Source organism: Malania oleifera, chromosome 6, assembly GCF_029873635.1.
Source record: "Malania oleifera isolate guangnan ecotype guangnan chromosome 6, ASM2987363v1, whole genome shotgun sequence".
Lineage (NCBI taxonomy): Eukaryota > Viridiplantae > Streptophyta > Magnoliopsida > Santalales > Ximeniaceae > Malania > Malania oleifera.
Window position 1 is genome coordinate 112,171,189 of NC_080422.1, and position 20,490 is coordinate 112,191,678.

The window sequence follows — 20,490 nt, forward strand, 5'->3', positions numbered from 1 at the left end:
GGGAACCATCCCAAAATTTGGGTAAGTTAATTATTTTAATATTTATTAAGGTATTTGGTATTTCTGGGTTGAGGAAGGTATTATATGGGTTTATACTAAAGTTTTGTTGGGAGAAATGCAAATTTCAGGGTATTGAGTTAGGGAACACACAAGTGTAATTTTGGAGTAATTTGTGGGTTTTTCCATAAGTCAGGTAAGGGGATAAACTAAGTTATTATTTTCATAAAATTATTTATTAATATTCAGCTTTTATTTTCAAGGAAATTATGTATGTTATAGAACTGAGTTTGGAAATACTGCTATTAACAGGAAAATGATTTTAATACAGTTCAGTGGGGAATATGATTTCGTGCAGATTTTACGAATAGAACAATATTCATTTTTGTGTGGCATGTGTATGCAATTATATGATTTTATGTAATATCAGAATATTATGTTTTCAGAATAAGCATGTTATTACTGATTTTCAGGAAGATATTAAAAATGATATAGGGATTTTCAAAATATGAATGTTATATGATATGCCAACGTGGTTTATATGATGTCGGCGTAAGGGCCGTGGTTTTTATATGACATGCTATGCAAGCGTAAGGGCCGTGGTTTTCATGTTTTATTGTGCCAATGTAAGGGCCGTGATTTACAAGATACAAAATGTCGTCATAAGGGCCGTGAATTTTGTACGATATGTTATGCAAAATTTTATGAAAATATTATCATGACATATATTATTATGAAATAACCATGTATCATTATTTGGAAATATACTATAGGTTACCAGAACTTGGATGGCTTGGTTTAGGCTTTCATGAAGCACTATACCGTAGCTATATGATCACGATTGTGTATATGTTAGTGCTACCACATATCGTAAGGGACAGTGGGAGATCGACAGTCGATGTGGTTTTATGGTAGTGCAGGCGTCCCTCTGGCATCCGAACCAGGAGGGGCAGTCCCACCGTATTTACAGACTTAGGTTGATCTAACGTGGTCAACCAGTCATTACTAGGTCCCGCCTTCGGGCCGCACAACCTAGTCATGTAAGGGTAAGACATAACACCAGCTGTAGCGACCTGAAGAATAATGGTAGATTTTTCAGTTCATTTTCCTGCGTAGAACTTATCTCTCTCTCATCATTCGGTTTCTCCTCCTTCTCTCTAAGTTTTTGGGCCGAATTTTCGCCGGTTCGATGATCTGAAGCCACGACGACGCTCCTGGGAAAGTTCTCTACAAGTCTACTGGAGCGGATCGTCGGTGGGGCTGAGTTAGAAAACATCCCAAATCCAGAGTAAGACTTTCTATTTAGTATTTGGTTATTTGACAGTTGTAGAAAGTGTAGTATGCGTAGAAATACTGAACTTTAGTTCTAGGGAATGTTGTTTTCAGGGTGTTGAACAAGGAACCCTGCGGGTGCAAGAGTGTTTGATTTAGGGGCTTTTCAGGACACAGGTAAAGGGATAAACTAAGATAGTATTTTATGAAAAGTATGTAAAATATTATAGTATTTGATTTCAGGGAAATAAATATATCTATATATGATCTATATTTGGAAAATATTGCTGAAAATGATGGTATATTAAATATATGAAAAACCTGTTTGGTGTGGCATGAGTAGAAATTGTTATGAAATACTGTTTTCTGAGAATGTGTTAATGATACGGATTTTTATAATGAAAAGCCGGCGTACAGGCTGAGATTTTTATATATGTTTGCCGACGTACAGGATGAGTTATGTGTATGATTTGCCGACGTACGGGCCGAGCTATGGAAATGATTTGCCAGCGTACGGACTATGCTATGTGTATGATTTGACAGCGTACGGGCCGAGCTATGAAAATGATTTGCCAATGAACGAGTTGTGCTATGTGTATGATTTTCCGGCGTACGGGCCGAGCTATGGAAATGATTTGCTAGCATACGGACTATGCTATGGATATGATTTACCAGCGTACGGGCCGAGCTATGGAAATGATTTGCCAGCGTACAGGCTATGCTATGGATATGATTTGCCGGCGTACGGACCGAACTATGGTAAAATGTGAAATATCAGCGTACGAGCCGATGATTTTCATGATATACGTATATATGCAAAATGATATGATTGATTTGATAATTAAAGATATGATGTAGTGACCCGAAGAATAATAATATTTTAATAATAAGAGGGAGAGAAAATAGAAATAGAAATAGAAGGAGCCCGTAGACTTCGTCGACGAACGCACATTGCATTTTGGAGATAATATTAAATAATCAAAATTTCAGAAAATTGTCAGGCTTCGTCGACGAATATAGGGTTTCATCGACGAAGGCCTTAAGGATTTCATCGATGAACACAGGGCTTCGTCGACGAGAAAATACCGAGAGAGGGTCAAGGGGCGGTCTGAATTTCGTCGACGAATACAGGGCTTCGTCGACAAAATTACTAAAGATTCATCGACGAAGTGACGTGGCTTATCGACGAATTTGACAGTATAAAAGGAGGAAAACCGGGATTTTTATTAGTTCTCTCGCTGCTCTCTCTCTCCTACGACTCTCTCTCCCTTCTCTCTTCATTTTCGGCCCCACCAGTCGCCGGATCGACCATCCGAAGCTACCACGACGCTCCTGGCAGAGTTCTCTACGCATCTACCGAAGCGGATCGTCGGGAAATCAGAGTTGGAAATCATCCCAAATTCAGGGTAAGGCCTTTTAGTCTCCTTTTGGCCTTGTGGTAGTTATAGGAAATGATACAGGCAGAAAAATACCGATGTTTAGTTCTGACAAATATTGGTTTCAGGGTGTTTTGTAGGAGGCCCTGCGGGTATCGGGCTAGAGTACAGTAGGGGTTTTTCAAAGATAAGGTAAGGGATATATGTTATGTTAGGAAATTTCTAAATATTATGCGGTGTATTTATTTATGAAAATTATGTACTCAAGTATGATGTGGCTTGAGAATATGTATGTAGTATGGGAGTATGTTTTATGAATTGTTGTTTCATGATTTTATGTATTTTAGTGCTATGATTATGTGAATTACAGTACCATGATTTTACGGATTTTAACACCATGATTATACGAATTACGGATACAGTATTATGATTACGTAGTTCCAGTATTATGATTTACAGAGTTTAAAGTATGTCATGTTTTCTATTACCATAACATTCAAAGTATACAGACAGAGCATTTACAGAATATATAGACAGTTATACAGAGATAACATCGAGATGCTACAGTTGTAGTATGTACAGAACAGAAAGATAGCGTTATGGTAATTTTGAAAACATGATGAAAACAGTGAAAGAGTATATATATGAATATGTATATAGTATCAGACCCTATTGGACCATACAGTTTACAAAGCATAGTACCGTAGCTACATGCAGTACACAATTTACAGAGTGCAACCGCCTATTCAGATAATAGGCTGTAGGTCAATCGTATAGTGCCCTTGACGTGGACAGGCTCCCCATCAGATATGGGTAGAGGTGGGCAGATCGACCGAGGGAGTATAGTGATTTACCTGGTCGGCCAGCCAGTGCAGATCCCACCTACGGGCCGCACAACCCTGTCATGAGGGGTTAAATCTGACATACAGATATCCATAGGGGAAAGTTTACGGTTATTATTATGTATATTCTGATTTATAGAGACAAGGGAATTACTTATGTATGTTAGAAGTATTTTGAATACAGATGTGTTAAATGACATGAAAATGGTAATGAATATTATGATTTGTACTGTATTTATAGATCCAGATATACATGATTATATGGAAACAAATTTTTATGATATGATGACTCATTTGCCACACACTAGTAATAGCATATATTGTCTTACTAAGAGTTGGCTCATCCCAATATTGAAACCTTTTTCAGGTGATTCAGGTAGGCGAGTAGATCAGGCTCGCAGGTAGAGGGGCGTCCGTAGTGCCCTGACAACAAAGTGAGTACAGTAGAGGGTTTTGTATTTGCCCTAACTAGCTGAGGGCAATTTTGGGGATTTAGTAACACATGTATATATTCTTTTGGGAAACATGATAGCACTTTGGTATTGTACAGGATGGTATATCATTATGTATGGAAATGTTCATTTGTATTATGCTTCTCGCTGCTTAGGATAATGTTATGGTATCAGTGTATGATGATTATTATAGTGGGAAAAAAAATCATGTTAATTAAGTAGGTCGTTACATATAAAATATCCATGTATCACAGTTTCAGTATATGTTATATGATATCAGAACTTGGTTGGCTTGGTCTAGGCTAGGACTTGCACGGTACATGATCATGATATTTGTGTTAACACCGCTGTATGGAGTGGTGTGAGATTGGATGGTCGATGTGGTTTTTAAGAAGTGTGTGAGCGCCCCTGGTGTACGGACCAGGTTTAGTAGACCCATCAGACTTACAGACTGTACTTTTTACTTGGCAATGGTCAGCCAACCATTATCAGGTCTCGCATTCAGGCCACACAACCCAGTCATGCGGGGGTAATACATGACAATAGCCAGCTAACCTTCTAGGGATGTTTGTTTTGTATTATTATTTATATGAGATGAATTATGCTATGGAAACCATTATGTTCTGCCATGTTGATTACACATGTTTTCCTAGAAAAGATGTATATATTGTTTTACTGGTTATGTTTACAATTATATGTATACCACAGAAATGCTCATGTTGACACACACTAGTGTTAGTTTATTTCCCTTACTGAGAGGTGTCTCACCCCGAATTTCATAAACATTTCAGGAGCCCTAATAGGAAAGCGGGTAAAGCTCTGATGTTATAGTTTCGTTGATCTGCCCTCTCTGAAGGGTAAGTTTTGGTGGGGACGGTTGGATTTTTTTTGTGAAAATGTCCCTAGATTATCTTTTTGGGATGTATAAGCTTAAATATAGTGGATGTAGTAACTCTGGTATTATGATGGATGAGTTGTGTTTATGATATATTGATTTTATGTTTCGCTGCTTAGGCTTCCGCATTGTGTTTCTGATGTAACTGGTTCAGGTGGATTATGATCTGCTGAACTTTGTGATATTGATTTTATTATATTATGAAAAAAAATGTGGAAATTAAGCAGATCGTCACACCAGTTAGCTATCTATCCGGGGTGTTATTTCATGTATAATTATATATGAGGATTTCATGTATAGAAACTCAATATGTTATACCATGTTATGATAAATTATTTTTTACCCAGATATGATTTACGTACTGCTATAAGTATAACATGAAAATACTGATACTGTCACATACTGATATTAGTTTATTTCCCTTGTTGAGAGGTGTCTCACCCCAGATATATAAACATTCCAGGAGCCCCGGATAGAAGAGTGGATAGAGCTCCGCAGCATTAGAGGTTGACTATTCTACCCTGTCAGAAGGGTAAGTCGTTATGCTAGGATCTGATGAATTTTTGGGTTGTGACCCTAGGGAACTTTTTGATCTTTTTGGGATATGTATATGTATATAACAATTTTAGTAAAACTTTGGTATTGTGTTGGTTGGATGATTTGATATGTATATGATTTTATATTTCCCGCTGCTTAGGTATCAGTATTGTATTTCAGGTATATCCCTGGTACCCATGGGTCCAGGTTGACTATGGTTTGTCAGGATTATTATATTAGATATTATTATGGAAGGGAAAAAAATCATGGTAAAATAGGCAGGTTGTTACAAGCCCGACCAACCTCTTATGTACTAAATGACTCGGTCGACCGACCCTGCCACGTGAGGCATGTGTTGTGAAGCTTCAATCAACCGAACCATTTACTATTTAAAAGGCTTAGTCGACCAACAATCCTTAGGCGACCGGTATTAATGACTAAGGTAGCCTCGGCCGATCGAACCTACGAAGGTTTGGAAGATCGCCTTTGGCTCAGCCGACTAACTATGTCCTCAGCCAACCGAGCCTTGAATAAAATTTGAAATTTATAATAAGGTTAGCCGACCGACATTGTGCTCAGTCAACCAACCCTCAAGAGTTGACTTTTATTTTAAAAGGTCAGTCGATTGGCGATGCGCTCGGTCGACCGAACCTCTTGGGAAATTCAAAATTCCAGCACTAATCAGGATTAATTTTTCAATTAAACATTTTCCAAAATTTCCTCCATATCCCTAAATGGTCAGATTTTCCAAAAATCTATATATACCTCTCTTATAAACATAATTAAAAAGATGATTAGTCTAAAAATTCTCTAAAAATATTTTTGCTAATTTTTCATCCCCAAAGCTTTTAATTCACTCTCTTCATTATTTCTTTAAAAAATCTTTTTCAAGAGAGCTATTGATTATTCTTTTACTCCCTTTCACTTGCAAATTAATTGCATTTGAGGGTTGTCTGAGAATCATTTATTTGGGCATTTTTTTAAGGCATATACTCTCATTCATTCTTAGTTTTTGAAAATCAATTTTTGAGAGTAGTGTAACGCCCCGAACCCTTAAACTCGGGTCCGGTGTGTTATACTTGATAAAATCCCTCATAATCCATAATATATGCAGCGAAAATATAATCATAATCTCCATATAACATAATACCAAAGTTTACTAATTCTAACTACCAACCATAATAAATTAATCATCCACCAGTATTCAAATATATGCATGTCTCCAAACCATTATTCACTAATACCAGCATGTTTCACAACTATCCTTTCATAACTGACTTAAAACATAAATTATAAAACATAAAATATACATATCAAAATTAACATAAAGATATACCATTTTTCTTATATCTTCCAAAAATGTTATAAAATCTCGAGCTCTCAAGCTCGATCCTGAGAAATCCTGAAAAGAAATGAATTCATATTCGGGTGAGACACATCTCAGTAAGGGAAGAAACAATATATTAAAACAGTGTGTGGCTAACATGAGTTTATATATAACATATTATTTAACATTTGAAAATCGCTAACATAATTTCTGAAATCATTCCCTGAACCTAATCAGACACATGCAAATGTTTAACCCACGAGATTACCCGAGGATAGGGGTGATTACCCGCCCATACAAGTAGCACCCCTCTGCTCTGATACTAGGCAACCCAAAGGACGCAGCTAAAGCATATCAGGGCACTCAAATTACTCAGTAAGCCCTCAAGTGTTAAATTAATCCCATACTCACGCATTCAACAATAGTTTACCGGCAAAAGCCCTAAGGATAGGGAATTCTACCCGCCCATACAAGTAAGTTCCCTCTGCCCTAGCGCGTTATGCAGCTACTGCCACATTTGAAGCTACTAGTGCACTCGCCTTACTCAGCAAGCCCTCAGGTGAAAGGTACGCCTTGCCGAATCGTAACATGTTCTATGTACATACATACTTCTAATATCATAATACATCATTCTTTCTATCATTATTTAATCATACACATCTTTTTATATTCATGGCTTAACATTGCATTGCATTTCACTTTAAGTGACTCTTTCCCATTTTACATTGTTCACATTGCACATTTCATTTCCATTTCATTCATTTCCCTTTTTATTTCATTTCATTTCATACCCAGCATCTTTCAGCTGTTTTACCCAGCATCTTTCAGCTGTTATACATTTACCCAGCCACTTTCAGCTGTTTCACATTTACCCAGCCACTTTCAGCTGTGACACATTTACCCAGCCACTTTTAGCTGTTTTACCCAGCATCTTTCAACTGTTTACCCAGCATCTTTCAGCTGTTTACATGGTTGCATTAACACACACAGGCAACATTGTTCATATCATATTTTATTTTCATGGTTTTGCTTACTTAGCCTGCATCTCATACATTTAACATATATTTGTACAGATTCTCATGCCACACAATTTAATAGTAAAATTTATACACTACCTGTAAAATAAGCCAACCAATATTTAATGTTTATATACTAAAAATACCTTTCATTTCTTATTTAATTATCCTAAAAATATGTCTCACTTTCATCAATTCATTTTCACATATACATATCTAATAAATAACCCTAAGCTAAAAAAAATATATAATTTAAACAGTTGGCATTTTACCCATACTGAAACATATACACGTACATATAACACAATTTATTTTTTCCATTAAATTTATAAAAATTTTGATTTAATATATATTTTTTCCCTTACCTGATTTCATGAACTACGCCAACAGGGACTCCGAAAAATACCTGCGGCGCTCACCCGGACCCTGAAATTAAATTCCTAGTTCCAATAAATTATTCATGAATAAAATATTAATTTAATACTTTCTAGGGCCATAATTCCTAAATAAATAAATATACTCTTAAATTTAGCCAAATTGCCAAATTTCTCAAATCCCACTCTCGCTTTAGAGTAGGTCCTAGAAAACCCCAATTGAAAAATTACCTATGTCAAAATGACGACAACAACGATTAGGATCCCATGGTGGTGCCTGATCGTCAATTCAATAGCAGATTTTACCAAAAATTGAGAAATTGGGAAAAAATTACCTTTCCCCAAGAGCAGTACCTAAGTCGTTCCCACGACAAATCCGCTCCAGTAGAAATGTCAGTAGCGGAGTTAGGAACCCAACGGCACCTTCCGTTTTTCGATTGGTTGAGTATTCATTGAGAAATAAGGGAAGAGAGAGAAGCGGAGACGAAGGAGTGAAAGGCGCAGGAAATCAGTTTCAGGGGGGGCGTGTCTCAGATGCCTGCAGACTTCTTCTTCTTCTTTCTTCTTCTTCTTCCTTCTTTTTGCTTTACATATATTTATATATATTTATTACTTTAACTTATCATAATAATATTATATCATATATATATATATATATATATATTATACTTTAACTTTTATATATACATATATTAAACTTACATATATATATATATATATATCTTTATTTTTTTTCTTTACTATTTATTTATTTAATTCAATAACATTTAATTAATTCATTAATTAATTAATAATTATTATTATTTTTTGTTTATTTAATACATTAATTTAATAATGTTTAACCACTTAATTAATTAATTATTTTTTTTATTTTAAAAATTTTTTTCTCGGGTTATTACAAGTAGTGTGAGGTTTCTCCACATATTTCTTCTTAACAAATATCTTTTTGGAAAAACAAATTTTTGCTTGTGAATACTTTTGCACACTATATTTTAAACCGAAGATCATACATTTTCACTTGTGCAAAAATCCCTTTGGGTGAAAACTCTAGGTTCTCCTACCTTTTTCATTGAAAAATATTGAAGGAGAAAATTTTCATTAGGGTTTAATCTTTGAAGCTTATATCATATATATTAATATTCAAATATTGCAAAATCATTTTAAGAAAACCATTTACTCACTTAAGCTTAAATTTCATATCATGTGTGAGAGCATTTGTGTTTATTGTTGTACATCATTTGCTTAGTGTAGAAGCATTCTATTTGTACACGGTCTTTTATTTTGTTGTATTTCCGACGTGTAATCGGAAGATGATTGCACTGGCCTATAACGTGCACTGGATTGGCTCAGACCCAATTAGGAGAGTTCCGGATAGACTTAGACCCGGCTAAGAAAGTCCCAGACTAGTTTAGACCCGGTTAGGAGAACTAGGAGTGCTGTCCTATAAGGTGTGGCTAGGTTGGGGTCAGCCGTGTAATGTGACATGGGGTATTCCTCACCCAGTAAGGAGAGGAGGTTGTAATTGGTGATGCTTCGCTCGTTAAGTGAGCATTAGTGGAATCCTCTTACTTGTGAGCTTGAGGTGGGGACGTAGGTAGTATTGGCCGAACCCCGATATCATATCGTGTTGTGCTTTTTCTTCCCTATGCTATTTAAATTTTAGCACTTATATGCTTATATTTTAATTGCTGTGAATGTTTGGGAAATATTGAGATTGCTTTAATTGTTTAAATTTCTGTTCAGTTAAATTATTGTTGGATTTTATGATTGCATAGAAAGACTCTATGTTGTGTATTACTGTCTGTGGTTTAAATTGAACACACTTGACCTAGGGGAAATTTTTAAATACCCAATTTACTCCCCCCTCTTGGGAAATACACCGATACTCTCAGCATTGTTGCCCCATTTCCCACCAACTAAGTGTGAGTTTATAAGAAATATCAAATTTCTTATTAACTGAGACAACCGTGGTCTTCATTCACATTTTTTCAGTCAACAACAAACTTCATGTATGGAAATGCTATATCATCCACTAAAGATTATCAGATATACTTTTCACCAACTAGCATCTTTTTCAACCAACTAAAGCAAGCTCTAGCTCCTCTGTAGTTGTTCAATGTTACCTAGTACAGACAAAATAACGAATTTAAGCTAAAAAATATAATGCCTACTACAGGCTGGCAAGTTTTCCAAATGCTAATAACTTATAGAAATTTAAATAAATCTACTTTTCTATACATGATAATTGATTGCCGAGGAATCAACCTGGAGTTGAGAGTAGCTAAACCCAATTTGTTTGCCTCAAAAAATTTGTCAGGTTTTTTTTTTTGGTCCGGTTGAAGTGTGGGAAGAAACATAGAAGGAAAAGAGCAGCGCACTATACCTAGTATTAGGATTGCCTTTCACCACTTTTTGTCCATACGTGCACCAACGATATCCATCATCTAGTATATCAACCTCACCAACAATCTGAACAACAACTCGTGGCTCCCGATTTGGCTTATCTAGTGGAATAATATCAGCACTACTGGAGTTTTGTTTCTTGCGCTTTAAGTCGGGATCTGGCTAAGCAAGTCCATGGTCATATCTATAAGTTTGGGCCAAAATCGAATAGCATGATAGAAAATGCACTTATAGATATATACGTAAAATTTGATAATTTAATAGAGGCGCACAAAATGTTTGAAGATATGACTGACAAAGATGCAATTTCATGGAAAAATTTTATTTCTGTATGTGCTAGATGGGGTCAGTTGTGTGGGGCAAAATCAATTTTTGACGAGATGCCCAATAAGACGATTGTTTCTTGGACATCAATGATATCTGGGTATGCTAGAATTGGGTGCTATGCCAATGCCTTAGGTGTTTCTCTTTAAATGCAAAAGGTTGGTATTAAACCTGATGAGATCAGTATTATTGCTTTCTTGCCTACTTGTGCGCACCTCAGAGCTATTGAACTAGGGAAATGGATTCACATTTACGCAAATAAAAATAAGTTTTTTGCAGAAGACTTACATTTGCAATGCACTTATTGAAATGTATGCAAAGTGTGGAAGCATAAATCAAGCCTTCCAGGTCTTTGATCAAATGTCTTAGAGGGATGTGCTTTCTTGGAGAACCATGATTGGAGGTTTGGTAAGTCATAGAAAGGCTAGTGAAACTGTTGAACTATTTCGTGAAATGCAAAAAGCGAAGGTTGAACCAAATGCTATTACCTTTCGTGATCAAGGATTGAAAAAGAAAGCCTCTCAAGAATTTCTCATAGATGGCGCCTGTAAGAACCTGGAAAAATATAAAATGGTTTTCTGTAGATTTCATCGACGAAGGCAGTAGACTTTTTGTTGATGAAATTCAGAGGTTCGTCGATGAAGAGAAGCCGAGAGGTCTGGAAAAGTTTAAATATTAGACTTCGTCGACGAGGCTGCCCACATCCACGACGAAATCCTTGACTTTTTGTCAACGAAGGTACTTTTCGTCAACAAAAACCGGGCGGGTCAAAGGCTTATAAAAGGGATATTTGGGTTTTCTTCTTCACTAAGTTTCTCTCTCTCTCTCTCTCTAAACTCTCTCTACTCTCTCTCTCTCTCTCTCTAGATTTCCTCACCGGTCATTGATAGAATCGGAAATCTGAGGTTATCACGAGGATCGTGGAAGGATTCTCTACGTTTTTGGTGGATCGGAATCTCGGTTCGAGCATTTTCGAGTTTTGGGCCAAAATCGAGGTAAGACTCAATTTTCATTTCTGATTGGGTATATGTATAGTAGTATGGATCGTAAGCATGTTTAGTACTGTGGTTTGTAGATTTCAGAGTCTTGGTTCGTAGTTTTGAGGGCTGTAGAGTTCGTGGTTTGGTTTCGGGTTGAGGTAAGGGGATTCTGTTTATATCAGTTCATTTTCGAAATCAGGATCGGTAAGCCTGTAGGCTACGATTGTATGTATGTTTTGGCTACTTATTTGGGGAAATCTATCAGGTAAAAACACGGGATTTTAGGTTACAGTTTTCAAAAAAATTGAGGATTTCGGGTATCATCTCTTACTTGATTGGAAAACCGTTTATGTTGTTTGAACTGTATTATTGAGGTGACTGTAATCCATATTTGCATAAATCATATACTTGAAATTGTAAACGATATGATTTGCTGTAAACCAAATAAGTGTGGTATGTGTGTATGTATGTATGTTGTTCCAGATGTTTGTGAAAAACAGCTATGTGGCGGCTTATTACCGTACGCTGAAATGTATAGGGACGTGAGTTCCAAAGTGATTCCAGGTTTTGTGAAATCGGCTAGGGGAAACTAATTACCGTACGCCGAGAGTGGCTGGCTCTATATCCAGAGTGTGAAATATCATCGAGAGTGGCTGGCTCTATATCCAGGGTGCGAAATATCACGGAGAGTGGCTAGCTCTATATTCGGGGTGAGAAATATCACCAGTATGATTCGGTCGGTCACCGAATGTAGCAACGGACCACAATGGACCTAGGTTGACGCAACGTAGTTTGCACATGGTAACGTAATTAGGGTTAGACCAGGTGACCTTGTGTAGTTGCATATGTAGCAATGGATTCACTATTGGGCCTGAGTTGGAAACCTTCGTAGTTTAATGTGTTGGAACGTAACCGCTGTGAGACTAGGTGACTTGTGTAGTTGTGAGTAGTGTGACGACACTGACCATATGTATGTATGTATGTATTTGAGTATCGTATGAACTGGAATGGTTTTGTGAAAATACTGGAACTGTATGGAATTGTATGGGAATGTATGGAACTTATTTTGAAACTGTACGTATGTGTTTCAAACTGTATAGTATGAATGTGTTATAAAGTATGAAAATGACATTGGTATGCCACACACTGATATAACCTGTTTTCTCCCTTACTGAGAGGTGTCTCACCCCGAATATATACAAATGTTTTTCAAGTCCTTCGAGTAGCCGAAACTAGCATCCTAGCATCCAGAAGCGGGGGTGTGTTTAGCTACTATTAGTACCTGATAGGTACGAATTTTGTAACTGGGATGTCCTGATGGATTTCATAGACACCAGTGGTATGTATGGTATTTGTAGGTATGTTTAACCCTGTATGGTATAGACTCTGGTATGGTACAGTTTGGTGTAAAGAAAGACCGTATTCTGTTGCGTATATTGATGAGTATGGATATGTGTATGTATGTAAATAGGGCATCCGTTCACCCCACGGGGTCGGACTCTCTTTGTATGTTGTATCATGAATGTTTTAATCGATATAGAGACAGGTTAGGTTACTTAAATTCACCCCTGGGTCCCATTTCCAGGTTCGGGGGGTGATAGCGCCAACTGTTGTTGCCAAAAATCGAACGACTTTCACGAATCGTTCATTGATCACAACCACCTGAAAAGAAACAAATAAGAATGAGTTGAAGGACCCCGGGTGTACCCCGGGGGATCACTCTGATGCCTAAGTAAGAGACTTGTTGAGAGGTTAATTGCAACAGTAAAAAAAATGGGCATGAAATTAGATGCCCTTACCTCTTCTTCGGGTCCCCTTTTATAGTGGTAGAGTTTGACCTTGTAGTGATATGGTTTTAATGGGTGCATTATTGCGCGGACATGAATCACTCTAACCTTTAAGAGTCTTGACTTGGGTGACATTGTAACTGCCCCATTAATGAGTGCTTTGGTCTTCTCTCACGTTTATGAAAGTCATAATAATGAGTGTGGTCAACTTTCGATAGTCTACTTAATGATGATAATTTTGGGTATATCATGTACCTTATCATAACCTTTTTTTTTTAAGTTGATGAAAACCATATGCAAACTCCTTTTATTTTTCTTAAATTTTTTATTAGTCTTTTAAAAAATATCTAGCTTGTGTAGTTGATTTCCCATGCATAAAACTAAGTTAATTATATGAAAACCTTGTTCACTTTCTCAATCTTTGTTCAGTTTCATTTCATTGTTTATGAGTTTAGTTGCATGATAGTTATTATAATTTTGAGTATCTCATTTATTTTATATGGTATTAAAGTGATTTTGCTCAATTTATATGATATATTTTTTTTAAGTTTTTATAATTGTATCAAATAAACTAGTTAATGAGATAACTAATTTTGATGTCATTTACTCCTATAAATTTTATATATTTTTTTTACGTAAACTTAACTTCAGTAATTTTTATTTTAGTACTTCCAATTTATAAATAAATCTCAAAATTTTAATTTTTTTCTCACATATCAATTATAGCTTTTAAGCCACAATGCTTGGATTTTTTTTTAAATCTTATTAAAATAAATTTGCCATATTATTGATTATATATATTTAAATATTTTTATTTAATAAATAAATAAATAAACCTCTGTTCTTTCTTTATCTAACTAAGCAAATTGAAAGTAAAAGAAAGGGGCATGACGGTCATTGTATATTGAACCAGCTCGAGCGACGGACCCCATAAGTGCCAGGGCACGGTTGGCGGAGCTGTAATAGAAAAGGGGAAGGCGTATTTCCATTGCAGTCTGACATTGCCCGACGGCGAGAGAGTGCAGTTAGGGTTTGGGGATTGGATATTGAAGATCAGTCCTTGCATAAGCATGGTAAGAGAAAGAGAGGCTCCGAAGCAGCCGATTTCTCTCACGGTTGAGCAACTTGTTGCTGTTAACCCCTATAATCCCGACATTCTTCCCGATCTCGAGAGCTTCGTCAACGAGCAGGTCTCTCTCTCTCTCCACACACACGCACACGGACCTCCTGTTGTTTGAAATTTTATCTTTTTTAGTATACTTCGTATTGCCAAGAGTAATTTTCGCATGTGTTTAAACAAAAGTTTTTTCTTCCAGGTTTCATCACAAACATACAGTCTCGATGCAAATCTTTGCCTGCTTCGACTCTATCAGGTCAATGCACGTGAATGTGCATGCTTGATGTTTCTTTATCTTTTTAATTATCCATGCTTTCAGTCATGTTAGTTTATTTTAACTTAACTGGTATCACATTTCTAATTTGCAGTTTGAGCCGGAGAGAATGAGTACTCAAATCGTTGCCCGCATTTTGGTCAAGGTCTAATTGAGAATTTCTGCAAAACCATTTAAAGTATGTGTGTTCCGTTGTTTTGTCATGCGTATTTGATGGTATTTCTTTTCTCCTTTTTTTATTTTTTATTTGTGCAGGCCCTTATGGCCATGCCGGCCCCAGATTTCAGCCTGTGTCTTTTTCTTATCCCAGAACGAGTGGTACCATTCCTTTCAATTTGTTTTTATTTTACCATAATCCATTATCAGTCTCTGCATGTGCACAATAATGCATTTGTTAAAGTTTCACTACTGCGGTGACAATATGATATTTTATGCTACTAAAATGAGTGAAAATATTTGAGCTTTGGAATGATTAAATCTGCAAGGATTGATTTCCTTACAGAAGTAAGCTAGTTCTCGTGATTTTGTTTAAATTTTCTTTTAAAAAGTGGTGTTTCATTTGTTTACCGGTTGTTAAAAAAATTTGCTCATATCCCATTGATTAAATTATTGAGAAAGTTCAATGATTGCACTGCTGATCCCCTATGGGATAGAGCAGTGTTCCTGGCCTCTCTTTGGGTCCATTCCTTCAGATTTTTTAGGGGCTCGTCACTGCCTGATCTTGTCAGAGATTGGCAGGCAGTACTATTGTAATTTTTTTGGTTGTTTCCTTTTGGTATTTGGAGGACATCTTGTTCTCCCACTCTTGTACCTTTTGGTTTGCTGTTAATAATCTTGTTTTCTTGTGAAAAGATTGTAGAAACTCGCTTTAAATCAATGATACCCAACCTTATTGTTAGCAGTAAAAATAGCAGCCATATAACAGGAAATTCTATTATACTGCACTGATAAAAAAGGAAATTATATTATATTGACAATTAGCTTCTTGACCCAGAGGACACTGGTTCTAGAACTCTAAAAATGGCTCATTTGGATAGCACAAAGTTGAGCTAATCATTGGCTTTGTTGACTCATTCTCTAGTCATTTAAAATTAAATAGAAAATGTTAGGTAGTTAATTAAATTGATTTTAATGAATATATGATGTAGTGCTCATATGCTAGCATCCTAAAGAAATAGAGGTTGGGTTTTAGAAGAAGAAACACGTTCAGAATTATGGATGTAATTAAGGGCGGGCACAGTAAGATACTAGCTAATATGAAAATAGTTGTAGGAGAGAGGTACATTTCATAAACTACAAATTGGCACCAAAGGTTGACTACTTCCCCACGCCCACCCAGAGCAAGGTGGCGGTGGATTCACAACCCATTGCCTTGATGCACTTGGCTATACTTGCCCCACTTTTGCTTTCTACTGTGTTTAGAATATTTAGAAGTTAAAAAATATTTAATTTATATGTTTTATCATTATTTCCTTCGTATTTTAATGCTGAACTATAAATATCAATTATTGAATTATATATATATTTTTATATTTATGTATGGCATTTATTTTGTTTATATATTATATTTTTGTTATATTCATTTCATATTGAATGGTCGTTCATGTCAGTTCTCTTATGGACCAAACTTGTCCTCCTTGTTGATATATATATATATATATTTGATTGAGTGAATGTTTTTGGGTTGTCTAGTTTGCGGTGGATGGTTGTGGGGGTGGGATTCAATGTTATGCGCAGTTTTGAGGATAGATTAGGGGGTTTGAGGGTTTCTAGCATGAGGAGGTGATTCAGGTCAGCATCAAGGTTTTGCAGCCGTGGAGAAATTAGAAGAGAGGGAGGAAGGGGAAGGGAGAATAAAGGAGATGGTATGGAGAAAACTCACGTTCAATTCAATTCAAATTCATCAACAACTATCTAGTACATGGCTTTCACATACTATTTATAAGAAAGCCTCTTCACCTGAAATTACACAAACCCCTAAAACTACATTACGTTACAAACATATCCCTAGAATACACGAATACTACAAACAAGCCCCCAAATATGCACAATACTCTACTAATGAAACTAAACGCATAATAAACTACTAACTTAAGTACTTAACCCAACAATTCCTTGACCCAACTCTTCTTAATTATTATTTAGCAAGGATAGTCCCCAGGTCTTGCTTATTGTCCTACATCAACTCTTCTCCAGTTAGAAAAAAATGGCCTTGATTTTTTAAATGTTGGAGGATCAAAAGTAAGAAGCAAGCTTGGATTCTTCAAAGCAAGCACTTTAGTGATATAAGAAACCTCGATCCTTTGGCAGCATCATAGACTTAAAGAGTTGAAGTGAGAGTTGGTATCAATAAACACATCGGGAATGACAAAATCAACAATAAGAATGTTTGAAAGACTTTGGATGTCTTCAATTCATTGCCTTGTTTATGGTGCCTTCAAGTTGAGTAACTTTGATAGATTCTGTCTTGGTTGACTGATAATGCAAACTATTCTTCCTACCATTATAGCGGAAGACGTGTGTTCTCATGTCCTTGATTCGCAGTCGAATCATCCAACCAAAGAGAACCAAGGAGAACATGACCAATCTGCATAGGTAGGATATCACACCAAACATTAGCCAAATATTCATTTGGATAAGAACCAAACATCTCTCGCAAACATGTTATCAACCCAAGATATCACATAAGGCTCTGGGCGAGGTTTCAGATGAAGTTGCATTCGAGTTGCTCCATTTATGGAAACTTCACTCATTGAACATCTTCCATCAATGATGATTTTGCAAACCTGTGCTTCACATTTGAGGAAGGTGTTGAAAAGCTTGAAATCGTGCCCAAAGTTTGGCAAATGGCATTCCTTTTTCCTATTATTTGTGACCATGTTGCCGAATTTATGCATATAAAGCAGCTATATTCATCAATAGCTAGCTGTACTCCAATTTCTCAGAAACTATATTCAATTTACCTTGGTATTGGTTGTATTGCTGAAATGAAACAAATCCACAAAGAAAACTCACAAATTACAGCAACAAACCTGATTTTTAATGTTGGGTGCGACAATTTCTAGGGTTTTGTGCCAACAATTATTGCGCTTGCTTGCAATATATTATGTACACAATCAAAATGTCTCCTTGCAGCTCAAAATATTGCAAAGAAAACTCAAAATATCGGGGCTGGGCAATTTGTTGTGAGACTGGAAACAAGATATTTTGGTACACTCTCACTTGCAGTTGCCAGTGTGTTGGCTGCCGTCGATGGTGCTCCTGCGATGACTTTTCAGGCGAGGGTAGATCAGGAGGTGGGGAATGCAGTGATGGTGGCTGTATGCCAAAATAACTCCGGCAAGGGTGGATTTTGAAGGGGTTGGTGACTTGAGAAGTTTGGCCGGACCATGGGACCACATGACTGGTCGGATGGTGATGCAATTTTGAGGGGAAGGGTTTCAGAGGTTTCTGTTTTCAATTGAATGGGTGGTGTTGCAGGATGGTGGCTGGAGAGGTGTTTGAACAAATAGGGACACGACTGGAATTTCTGAGAAAGTTCAGAAACTGCAGAACTGCTTTCTGTGTGTTTTTTTTTCAACTGAAATTTCAGAACAAAGAAGAATCAGAGATAGAATGATGGAAGGGAAACAGAGAGAGAAGAAGACAAGAAGGAAGAACGAAGAAGAAGAAAAGAAGAAGAAGGAGAAAAGAAGATGGAAGATTTTGAGGAATTGTTGGACAGAGACTGCTGCAAGTAGAGGAGACAGCAACAGGATTCAGAAATCAGAGAGTTGAGAGAATTATGGGAGAGAAGTAAGAGAAGAAGAAGACAAGGAGAAAAGAAACACATAATAAGAAGAGGGCAGAAAGCTGCTGGGCAGCAGGGGATTATGGACAGTAGATCAGAACAGAGAAAAGCAAGAAGAGAAGGAAGAAGAAGAGAAGAGGAGAAGAAAGAGGTAGAATGGGTGGACTGAAATGGAAGAATGGAGATCGTGGTTGGGATTTGATACCAAATGATGCAGGGGCAGCATCAAGGTTCTGCACACGTGGAGAAATTAGAAGAGAGGAAGGGGAAGGGAGGAGACAAGGAGATATCAGGGAGAAAACTCACGTTCAATTCAATTCGAATTTGTCGACGACTGTCTAGAGCATGGCTTTCACACACTATTTATAAGAAAGTCTCTTCAAATGAAATTACATATAAGCCCCTAAAATTACGTTACATTACAACAAATTTGTCAACTACTGTCTAGAACATGGCTTTCACACACTATTTATAAGAAAGTCTCTTCAAATGAAATTACATTTAAACCCCTAAAATTACGTTACATTACAAGCATACCCTTGGAATACACGAATACTACAAACAAGTCCCCATAGTAATAAAACTAAACACATAATAAACTACTAACTTAACCCAACAATTCTTGACCCAATCCTTCTTAATTATTCTCTGGCAAGGATATTCCGAAGGTCTTGCTTTCTTATCTACATTAGGAGGTTTGGTTTCTTTATTTGAGATTCAGGCTTAGGGACATGCCTTTGGGCAATGATTGATTCATGGGTGGCATTGACAGGTAGGTATCTTCTCACATTAATATATTCTTGTTCTTGTGGGAAGATGTTGGCTGTAAATTGATGACAAAGCTGTAAATTGATGTCAAACTGGAGACGGACCTTTTTTTTTTTTTTTTCGAAATAGTTGTTCTCGGCCTCTTTATGAATTCTCTATATAGATTTATCATTGCCATAATTGTGCAGAAACACCGATTCCTTTTGAACTGTACTTTTAACTTTCTTAAAATTTGCAAGATTGACTTTAGCCTCAAATAGACCAAGCTTGTGAATAGAATTAGTATTAACTAATCTAACGACCTCCTTCTACCTAAGTTGGTCATTTAGTACTTGACACCATTGTGTTAGTTTCCAGCCTGTTGTTAGGTAATCTGTCTTCTTCCAATTTTGGCTTGTAGTTGGCTCAAGTGTTAGTGCAGCTGGGAGTGAAAGTGGCCCTTCACGCCCAAAATAAGTTATAGCTAAATGGGCCACCTAATTAGACCCAAATTTATAACTCACTTGATCATGGTACTCAGCTCAATTTTGATTTGAGAGAAGGCTTTCCATCTCAATTACCTTCTCCGAAGCAAGCTCAATTTGCATCTATGCTTTGCAAGATATTCTTGTCAGCAATCAGGCCTAAAGCTCGCTTAATAATTTCTATGGGCTGCCATTATATAATTTTTTTTTTTTAAAATTGATATCTCATGGATTTAGTCAAATTTCCTTCTTTGAAGCAAGCTTGATGTCTATCTTTAACTTTACAATATGTTGGGGGCCAAAAATTAGTTAATATAGACTTGAATAAAAAAACTCTAGGAGTATGGTTGATGTTTTGTACCTTTAGTGCAAGAGGAAATCCTTGTGAAGGGGAGAAGAACAAGCGAGTCTCTAGTAGTGTTTGTTGTAAAAGGGGCGGGGGGAGCTTATAAAGGTCTAAGGAGCTCGTTTGCGCGAGATTCAGGAGCAAATTGA

General features: G+C 36.6%; 1 protein-coding gene across 1 annotated transcript in view; it reads left to right on the forward strand.

Moving 5' to 3' along the window:
- Positions 1-14,444: 14,444 nt before the first annotated feature.
- Positions 14,445-20,490, forward strand: part of LOC131157280 (eukaryotic translation initiation factor 3 subunit K) — a 34,688-nt gene continuing 28,642 nt past the window's right edge. The window contains exons 1-4 of the mRNA XM_058111301.1: positions 14,445-14,772; positions 14,899-14,955; positions 15,068-15,118; positions 15,229-15,291. Coding sequence (XP_057967284.1) covers positions 14,653-14,772; positions 14,899-14,955; positions 15,068-15,118; positions 15,229-15,291 — 291 coding nt within the window. The 5' untranslated portion in view covers positions 14,445-14,652. The remainder of the gene's footprint in view (positions 14,773-14,898; positions 14,956-15,067; positions 15,119-15,228; positions 15,292-20,490) is intronic.